The following is a 10,178-nucleotide window of genomic DNA, read 5'->3' on the forward strand; positions in this document are numbered from 1 at the left end:
GAGCGGAACACGTTACTCGCTGCTAAAGTCACATTCCAGGACCAAAACAACAACAACCAAAAATTTCATTAAAACAATAAGCGCCCAAGAACCCAGATCAGGCTGGTTGGGGGAGGGGAAGGGGCGGGAAGGGGAGGGTCGCATGGAGGTAGCTTCACAGTGAGCGGTCGACCCCGCCGCCTCCCCGCAGAGCCGGGCCGGCTCCTCCAGCCGCGGCTCGGACTCTTCCCGGGATTCGGAGGAGCCGCGGCGCCAGGAGCGCGGCCGGGGCGCGGAGCCCGGCGACTCGGCCGAGCAGCCCCGCGGGAGCCGGGACGCCTTTGCATGAGCACGAGAGGACTGTGCCTGCCCGCAGCAGCCCGGGAAGCAGGACCCCGCGCGCGGGCCGTGGAACAAGGCGGGAACCGGAGGCGGCGGCGGCCAGGGGCGCACGGTGCCGGGACCAGCTCGCCGCGCCCTATGGGGAGCCGGCGGCCGCGGCGCTGCTGAGGCGGGCCCCGCGGGCCAGGCGGGTGGCCGGGGCCCGGGCTGCAGCAGCCCCCTCTGCGGCTGCGGGGCCGGCCCGGGCACCGGGGGGCTGGGGGGTGGGGGGTGGGGGAGGACGCCGAGCGCCGAAGCGGGGGCCCGGGCTGGGGGCGCGGCGGGGCTGCGCGCACGCTGGGGCGCGGAGGGCGAAATGAGTCTGGTTGGGGGCTTCCCTCACCACCCGGTGGTGCACCATGAGGGCTATCCGTTCGCCGCGGCCGCGGCCGCCGCGGCCGCCGCGGCCGCCAGCCGCTGCAGCCACGAGGAGAACCCCTACTTCCACGGCTGGCTCATCGGCCACCCCGAGATGTCGCCCCCCGACTACAGCATGGCCCTGTCCTACAGTCCGGAGTACGCCAGCGGTGCCGCCAGCCTGGACCACTCCCATTACGGGGGGGTGCCGCCGGGCGCCGGGCCCCCGGGCCTGGGGGGGCCGCGCCCGGTGAAGCGCCGGGGCACAGCCAACCGCAAGGAGCGGCGCAGGACTCAGAGCATCAACAGCGCCTTCGCCGAGCTGCGCGAGTGTATCCCCAATGTGCCCGCCGACACCAAACTCTCCAAGATCAAGACGCTGCGCCTGGCCACCAGCTACATCGCCTACCTCATGGACCTGCTGGCCAAGGACGACCAGAACGGCGAGGCGGAGGCCTTTAAGGCGGAAATCAAGAAGACAGATGTGAAAGAAGAGAAAAGGAAGAAGGAGCTGGTCAGTACCAGGGGACGGCGGGCGGTGGGATGTGGGGGACCGAGAATCCCGGTCTCTTTCCCTTTGGCCTGAGCAATGGCACACCGCGCTCTCTGGCTGCATCCTGAGACAAGGTTGTTTGCACCAGGTTGTGGTCGAGATGGTTTCCCGAAGAAGCAGAGGAGGTGGGGGAGGGTGTCAGCACGCGGAGGAGGTTAAGAGGGATGCTTCGTGTGGGTGATCTTCCCTCCAGGTCATTGCTGCTCTTCCCCTCCCCCCAACCCCCCTGCACCCCGCTCCCCCGGGCCCTTGGGGCAGGACTCAGGTTCCGGATTGATCTTCTGATCGCACTGGCCCGGACCCCTCATTTTCTGTCCTTTAGAGCCTTCATTTGGCCTCCAATCCGATCTTACTTTCAGATAGTTATAAAATAAGTTGTTTAGAAGCGCTTGATTCCAATGATTTCACTGTTGATCGCATTGTCCCCTTTTAAGATCGAGGCTGCCACTGATTCTAAGAGAGTTTTGTGGTTGTTCTAATTACTATGCCCAGTTACATAAAGGTTAACATAAAATATGTACTTTTAACTTCAAAATGCATCTCGTTTCTCTCTGGCAGTGAAGATAAAATGTAACTTCCCAGACGACTGTACTTAAATGGGCATTTCTTGTTTTGTTTGCATGAGCCTGTACATTTTAAGACAAATGGTAAATATTACCACTGTCATTTTATCGTTAACAAAAATGAAAAATTATAACTGAAAATTAGTTTTCTCAAGCACCTACCAGGTGCCCATAGGGTAGTGGTGTTTAGAGCAGGGCTCTTCCCATGAAGGGCCTGCAAAATAATCCCATTTGTCAAGTTTTCCTTCTTGGGGCCTGTGGCGTTTTAGTTGCTGCATAGTCGAGTGATCCGGGGTAACCAGGGATTTTGGAGGCCTTGGAGGAGAGCCGAGCCGGAGGCCAAGCCGCCGGCAGACAGGCCCAGGCAGAGGCACTTGGCCCATCTTCCCTAGAGCGCAGATCTGGGACTGCGATTGAAACAGGGAAACCAGATTTAGCGCCAACCCCCCCCCGCTCGCAACCCTACATCTGGAGTTAAAGAGAAGGCCCCCAGTTCCTCCATAAACGACTTGAAAACGGGTGGTTGTTTATAAACTTGCCGATCCGGGAGTTGAGCGCTGCAGGCTTGCGGAGGCCTGGGCGGTAGCAAGGGCAGAGCAAGCCTTCATAGCTCTTCTGCAGGGGCTGGGACTAGAAACCATCACACCCAGCATCCCTTGCTAACTCTCTCAGTCTCTTCTGGTCAGGAAAGCACGGGGGTGGTGTGGAACCAGGTTCTCCCTTTTAATTTTCTCTTTCTACTTTTCTCCCCCTGGCCTCTCTTCTGCCCAGAACGAAATCTTGAAAAGCACAGTGAGCAGCAACGACAAGAAAACCAAAGGCCGGACGGGCTGGCCGCAGCATGTCTGGGCCCTGGAGCTCAAGCAGTGAGGTGGAGAAGGAGGAGGAGGAGGAGGAGGAAGAGGAGGAGGAGAGCGCGAGCCAGGCCCTGGAGCCGGATGCAGACCCAGGACTCCGGGCGAGCTCTGCGCACTCCGCTCTGAGGACTTCCTGCATTTGGATCATCCGGTTTATTTATGTGCAATGTGCCTCCCTCTCTTTGCCCCCCTTTGAGGCATCCGCTCCCCACCACCCCCTCCAAAAAAGTGGATATTTGAAGAAAAGCATTCCATATTTTAATATGAAGAGGACACTCCCGCGTGGTAAGGGATCCCGTCGTCGTCTTGTAGATTCTCTGTTTGTGAATGTTTCCTCCTGGCTGTGTAGACACCAGCGTTGCTCCCTCCCCACCTATCCAGCCCCTTACAGATAAAGACAGCTGATAATAGTGTATTTGTGAAGTGTATCTTTAATACCTGGCCTTTGGATATAAATATTCCTGGGGATTATAAAGTTTTATTTCAAAGCAGAAAACGGGGCCGCTAACATTTCCGTTGGGGTCGGTATCTAGTGCTGCCATTTCATCTGTGTGGTTCCCTATTTGAAGATGTTTCCAACAGCTCCTTGTTTTGTGCACTTCCGTCCTCTAAAACTAAGTGGAATTTAATTAATATTGAAGGTGTAAACGTTGTAAGTAATCAATAAACCACTGTGTGTTTTTTTTTTTTTACAAAACCCCAATCTTTTAATGGTTGATACCTCAAAAGAGTTCTGAAAACAAAACTGTTATACTTGTTTTCATTATATTTAAAATATTCAGAAGTAAACTAAATTATCATGATTGCCTCTAACTTTATTTGATAGTTAGTGGTTCATCACATGAGCGCCTCACCTCACAGGGTGAGAAGACCCCTTAAGGAGAAGAGTGTCCTTGATGAAAACTCTGCTAAGGGCCTGGGCTCTACAGAACTCGGCCTCCTTCCCTCTGCCTTGGGCCCCAGGAGAGCACTGTGTGGGCTGTAGGGTGGTCTGGGCCAGACCAAGGCCTGGGCACTTCTCTCAGAAGGTGGAAAGGTGTCCTCATTTTCCTGAAATCTATCAGATGTCATTCCGTGGGGGCTTTGGTTTTTTTTTTTTTTTTTCAAGGAGACTTTTGTTTTTTGTTTCTGTTTTCCAGTAGAGGAGTTTAGGGGAGGAACCTAGACATTACTGTAGCTGCAGAAACTAGGCTAGAGTTTTTTAATTAAAAATATAGGACTTTCCTCCAAGAGGACAAAAGGCAAGGAGAAAGGAAAAGAGGTTTTTGCTGGGGGGCTCATCTGAGCAGAGAGGAGGAGGGCCTTCGGAAAAAAGTCGGTGATTAGCTAACAAGGAATTCTACCTCAAGTAAGAAATCGCGAACTCGACCCAAGATTTAAAGGGGGGGGGGGGGTGAAGGAGAGGCTAGATTTACAAGGAGCTATAGGGAACTCAGTATTAACTGTGCAGTGTCTGAAGTCTCCCCCGCCCCAGGCAGGCCTAGCCCGGGGCTCCCTCCACCGCTGCCAGCCGCCAGGACTCCGCCCGTCGGAGGTTCGGGCTCCAGAAATTCCCGCATGTCCTGGAAGGAAGTCCCCCAGGCCTCCTTGGCCCATGGGCTCTGCCAGAGCGGAATCACTTCTCTAGGAACCGGAGAAACTCAAGTGCCCTAAAGGAGTCGGCAGGCCGGGGAGGGGGAGCAGAGGGAGGGATTGGGGGTGCGGAGGTGGGAGGGAAGAAAGGCGGCGAAACGTTTTAAAAAGCGTTTTCACAAAATGCCGCCCGTACAAATCTGGGGTTAGGGAGCCTTGCCAGAGGGTTTCCACCTTGGAACCCATCCTCTCAGGGTGATGCTTGAACGTCGGTCTCGGGCGAAGACCCTCCCCCGCCATCCCAGGGGTCCCACTCCCGCCCGCGGGAGCCCGCTGTGAGCCCGCAGCCCGCGAATTCGCAAGTGCCAGGCGGGAGGCGAGAGAAGGGCGCTGCGGGGTTCTTCTGCGGGCGGCTGACAACGCGAGGGCGCGGGGTTAGAACAACTCGGCCAAAGCGATCTGAACTTTCTCCCCTCGGGTCAGCCGGCGCTGGGCCGACGTGGTGGGCGCGGGGCTGTGTTTACAGACACTTGCCTTTGTTTATAGTGCTGGGGGGCGGAGGGAGGCGCCCTGATTTTCTATTACTCTCGGGATCCCTGTCTGTTTGACCTAGCAGCTCCCTCCCTCTCCTGCCTGTAGCCGCCTTTGGCGTCTTTACTTTAATCCATTCAGGAGAAAGATGCCAGACCCTAGGGGTGGAGGGAAGGAGTTTACCGAAGTAGTGAAGTGAGTGGTTGTGGAGGCATTGAGGTTTTCAAAACAGGAACGACGGAAGACTTATCTTCACGTGCATTTGCTCCTGTGCTGGCGTTGGGTGGCTGGTCTTCCTCGCCATCTGGGCCTTAACGCATTTCTGCTGGTTTAACACTTTTTCTGGTTTGTTAAACACCAGCCGAAGGGGACCAGAAGACCCTGGCAACACCATTGCTACGAGGCCACTGGCTGCTACACATACTTTTAAAACCATGCTCCAGAAACGCGCCCTCTTTGTCTAGTCTGGGCCTGGCGCTGCCGGCCTCCCGTCCTGGGCACCATGCCGCTTCCTCGGGCTCAGCTGTACCAGGCCCCAACGCCTCCACCACCTGGACGTTCCAACCCGCCAGCCACCCGGATGGACCAGACATCCAGCAGACTCGACACCCCAGGGAACCGAGACCCCGAGTGCTAATTGACCAGACACTTCATTCCGAAAGACACCCCAGATTGTCAGTCACTCCAGCTGTCCCCACATCCTTGCGCACCCAAGCTCTCAGCCCCACAACCTTGTGCCTGGTGTTGTAGAGACCCAGGGCACTGAGTTGTCGGCTAGGCAGGCGTTTCTTCTACGTTTCCGGGCTTTTCTCTTCTGCACATTTCTTTCTTTTAACTCCTTTTCTTCTTTGCTTTAAAAAAAAAAAAAAAAGTCTCCAAGATCCTGCCTTGTGGGACTGGCTAAAAGGCCTCTGTTTTAATTGCTCGGATAATGTGGTTGCTGCCATTTTGTTAAAAGCAATCACTCCTGCAGCGAAATCACAAGCTCTCTAGACAGGCCGGAGCCGACAAAAATGCAGGATTTGACGTTAAAAGCTAAATGGGAAGCTGGGGCGGCAGAAGGTAAATTGATGGTAGATCTGGTTGTCAGGGCCAGGCCCCAGACCGCTGCGCAGGCCCAGCGCCTGATAACCCTGGAGCATCGGCCACCGCGTGTGTGTGCGTGTGCATATGTGCCTGTGTGCATTCATTCTCAACTTCCTGGGAAGTAATATGGAAAACAATGGGACCTGACCATACTCCCTACTCCCAGTCACAATTTTCCTGGACTTTTCACCCCCAGCGAGGACACTGACCTTGGGGCTTTCAGGGTTTTTGTTTGTTTGTTTGTTTTTTGGTTTTTTTCCAGGTCAAGATGCAGAGACGATAACAAGATCACTTGGAGTTCTTGCCTTCTAAACTCGGGCCACACGCTGGGGAGTGGGGGGAGCTCGAGGGGAAGGTCCAGTCTCTGAGTTGGTTAGTCAATAAGTCCTAGGAAAGGTGACCTCCCACCTAGGCTCTCCTCCTCTGGTGTGGCAGGACCAGGCTGCCCAGTTGTCCCCGAAGTGTGGTGGTGCAGCGGTGGCACCAGGGAGGACAGCCTCTGGACCCAGGGAAAATGAGTGTGCCTAAGTCAGGGTAGAGCTGGGCTGGATTCCTGCCCCCTCACCTGGGCCTTGGCTGGGCACCATCGGGGCTGGTATCCCCCACCCCGTCGTTAAGATGGTGAGAGTGAAAAGGAGTGAGTTGTGTGCCCGCAGATTTTGCAGGAAGGGGAGCCAGGGGTGAGTGAGCTCGTTGCAAAGCCACGAGGAGTTAGGAAGCCTGCTAGCTGCTTCTGAGACTAGTTTTGCAGACAGAGCCCGAGCCAACTGCAAAGGCCTGAGGTGTGTGCACAGGAGGAGGTAAACTGGACACAGGATGCCACAATAGCCAGCACTGCGTTTGCACTGCGGCTCTACAAAGCGCGGGAAACCGCTCAGCTCATCCAATAGCTTTAAGAAAACGCCGAGTCTCCCGCTGCTTGTGCGGCTCACAGTTTCCTCCTCCACGGCTGCCCCTCGAGTCTCACCCATGCGTCTGGTAGGTGCCAAGCAGTGATCAGGAAGGGAGGCTTGGGGCGGGCGTCCTGTAGAGGGCGGCATCTGGACCCTGGGCGCCGCCTGTCCTTTCCTGATGTGTTGATTTGAGGGAACCCATTCGCCGGCCCAACTCCTCTTGGGTCTAGATCCCCGGCCGAGGAGGGGGCTCCAATGGGTGCCCCAGCCTGTGGAAGCCCGCGCATCCCTCGGAGAGAAAGACCCTGGAGCTGTCTCTGAGGCCTCAGCAGCCCTCTTTCTCTCCCCAGGAAGCTCAACCCTGCGGTCGAGTTTAAGTCCGGGGGGAAGAGGAACCAAGTGTTGTTTGACCGTCTGGCGAGAGAGGAGGGGAGGGGGCAACCTGGGGAGATGAAGCGATCCCGCGTATCGGTCGGACGGCTGGGAGCGCGTCCTGCACGCAGCGCGGCCCGCCTGGGCCTGGCCAGGCTCAGCCCCAAGGCTGCAGCCAGTGGGCTGGTGGCGGTCCAAGGGCACGGGGGACTGACTCACACGTGCACCAGCGCGCCGCCTCTCCCGTTCCTCTCCACCCTGCCCAAGTCAGCCCCCTTCAGGAGCGCGCCCCCCGCCTCTCCCCTGAAGCCACCCCCCTACACAGGCATTCCCTTCCAATTCTCCCGGCAGTTGGGCCGCTTTGATGATCAGATGGTAGAGCCCTGATTACAAATTTATTCCCGGCCTCTCCGTCCTTCTTTATCTCCGCTATTAGGGCCATCTGGGAGTGATTAGCGCCGCGCCCGCGCCCGGCCGCGCTGCCTATCTCGCCGCGGCGGGGCCGGAGCCTGGCTGACGTCAGGGCAGACGGCTCGGAGCCATCCCGACCGAGCTGGGTGTAATCCGCGGCCGCGCGGCCAAGTCCTCCCGGGCCAGGCCGGCAGCTGGAACGCGCCGCCCGCCTGCGCTCTGGGACTTTTCTCCTTACGTATTTTTAGTCGTTTTTGTTTTCCTCCTTTGAGGTGAGGTGGGGCCAGGGAACGTTTCTAAGGGGCCCCTCCCCACTTCAAATGTTCCTACTCGCTGAGTCTGGTGGATCCCGCCTGGAAAAGGCTCCCGCGTCCGGCCCCGACTGACAGGCGCTCCTTAGTAATCCCTGCGCCAGGGTGCTGCTCTCCTACACCAACAGCTGTGGCCCTGCATCCTTGCCCATGCAGGCCAGGCTGAAGGGAGGGGGTGGCTTTTAGGGGTTCAAGGGGCTCTTAGGGCTGCCCTCCTAGTACTGGCACCTGCTTGGCCCCTATAGCATTCGTACCAAAATAGCGGGAGTTTATGCCTAGCAGAACTGTGGGCAGAGGCTGGTTATGGAACAGGACGCCCCTCCAAACCTCCATCCTTGCACCTGTTATTACAGCTTAAAGGATCTAAGAAGCAGTGGCTCTGGACCCTCTCCTGCCTCCCTCTCTCCCTCCTCCGCAGGAGTTGTCCTTAACATGAGCACTTGCCCTGACACTTGGAGAGGGCAAGGATGCCCAGGTGCAGCTTTGCCTTAATGTCTGGGGCAGAGGCTTGGTGTATTTGTACAATGCCTGGATGGAAAAACCACACTCCTGACCTCCAACCCTGGTGCCCTGGGCACTGGCCTGATCTTTGAGATGAATCCAACTCCAGAACCATTTCAGTTGAGCTTCCCGTGCTTTACCTAGTGATCCAAAATTCCCAAGGAACCTGATAAAGTTATAAATTCAGCCCCCCACCTTCACCAGAAATTCTGATTCAGCAAGTCAGGAGTGAAACCTAAAGTCTGTGGTTTTCAAAACTCCCCCAGGGATTTAGGAACCACTGCCTGAGGGCACATATACCCACTGCAGCAGGTCCCCCAAACTTGGCACTCTCTCAAGGGGCCATGTGAAACACTGACTGGTCTGGGGGGGGGTGGCTTTCTCAAGGGGGAGGGAGAGGGGGAGGTCTGAATTATGTAAAGTCTCCACAGGGAGAGAACTGGCCATCTCATGGATCAGTACCACGCCTTGATTTAACTGGGCATCAGCAAGGACTCAAAGCAAAGCCAGAGGATGCTAGTTATTTCAACACAGGCAACAAAGGCCAAACTGCATGTTTAGTCAGAGGCTACAGATAATTTAGCTAGAGGGAAGGGAAGTCACAGCCCACAATTTGTGAATAGTGGTGAGAAGATCTACTGGGGGGTGGAAGGGTATCTAAAATAAACAGGGGATCCAGACTAGAAAATTTTCCAAATGTTCACCACTACTCAATTCTTTGAGACAACTCAATGCAGCAAACTGCAAAGTTTCTGCATGTAATCTAGAAGGGAAGAAAATAGTTACCTTCTAAGATGGAGAAAGCATCACGCAGAGAGCTTGGCTCCCCCCCCACCCCATCCCCAGTAGAGTGAGGGATAGGGGGAGAGAGAATGAGGCTTTTAGAGACTGAATCCTTAATAACTGGAGGAGGAGGGGCTTATCAGTCCTGGGGGGAGGGGCTGGTAATGGCTGCACAGAATGGTTTCCCATAGCACTGATAAGCCAGCTCCTCCAGGTTCTGCCTTAACTGTGGAGTCTACTCAGGCAAAGAGGCAGTTTTCTGAGTCATTCAGACCACACACACACACACAAAACAAAACAAACAACAACAGCAACAAAATCCCACATTGCTTTTTCCCATGATACTGTATTGGACTTGACAGTTTTACTTGAATTAAATGGAAGGAAGCTATGTGGCCCACAGGCCCAGAGGATCCCAGTTCATATTGCTAAGCAAAGGAGACAGGCTTGCAGGCAGCTAAACCGTTTATTTAAAAATCACAGGGTATTCACCAGTCCCCACCCCAACTCGCAACCCAGTTTTCTCAAATAGTATGTTTAATGCACAACTAATCCCGAACAACTAGACTCAACCTGATGTTTCCCTGGGACCAGATGGAGGGTTTCAAACATGTCATTCCTTGTTGTAACACCAAATCATCTTTCAGTTCATTGGAGAGCAAGGAATAAAGAGTGGGGAGACCTGAAGATTTTTCTGTAGGAGGTGGGGTCATTTGCTGCTTGTTTGTTTGCTGCTCCCCTTGCTGAAAGAACTTAGAACAAACAGTGCACTTGCTTTGGCAGAGGGAGTTTTCAACCTTCATTAAGTACATTGCCTAGAGAAGAGGCCAAAAAAGGCATCATTCTAAATTAAGATGGCAGTAAATACCTTCTGGAAAGATGGAAGCCAGTAGCCACTAGGCGAGTGCATGATTGCCTTCTATTTAAAGTGGGCTGTTGCCTAGAGGGGACATTTGGTCTTTAGGATAAAGCAGGAGCGCAGGAAACAAAAACTGTGTGTTTGTTGCTTTTATTTGAAAAGAAGAAAA

General features: G+C 55.1%; 1 protein-coding gene across 1 annotated transcript; it reads left to right on the forward strand.

Moving 5' to 3' along the window:
• Nucleotides 1–94: 94 nt before the first annotated feature.
• Nucleotides 95–3,103, forward strand: HAND2 (heart and neural crest derivatives expressed 2). The gene is made up of 2 exons (XM_047760254.1): nt 95–1,231; nt 2,605–3,103. The coding sequence occupies exons 1-2, from the start codon at nt 677–679 to the stop codon at nt 2,701–2,703; spliced, it is 654 nt and encodes a 217-aa protein (XP_047616210.1). The 5' UTR covers nt 95–676; the 3' UTR covers nt 2,704–3,103.
• The last annotated feature ends 7,075 nt before the right edge of the window (nt 3,104–10,178 follow it).

Source organism: Phacochoerus africanus, chromosome 15 (genome assembly GCF_016906955.1).
Source record: "Phacochoerus africanus isolate WHEZ1 chromosome 15, ROS_Pafr_v1, whole genome shotgun sequence".
Lineage (NCBI taxonomy): Eukaryota > Metazoa > Chordata > Mammalia > Artiodactyla > Suidae > Phacochoerus > Phacochoerus africanus.

Coding starts and splice junctions, on each gene's coding strand:
- HAND2 (XM_047760254.1), top strand. CDS start 677: ATGAGTCTGGTTGGGGGCTTCCCTCACCACCCGGTGGTGCACCATGAG. Junction 1,232..2,604: donor AGAAAAGGAAGAAGGAGCTG/GTCAGTACCAGG, acceptor TCTTCTGCCCAG/AACGAAATCTTGAAAAGCAC.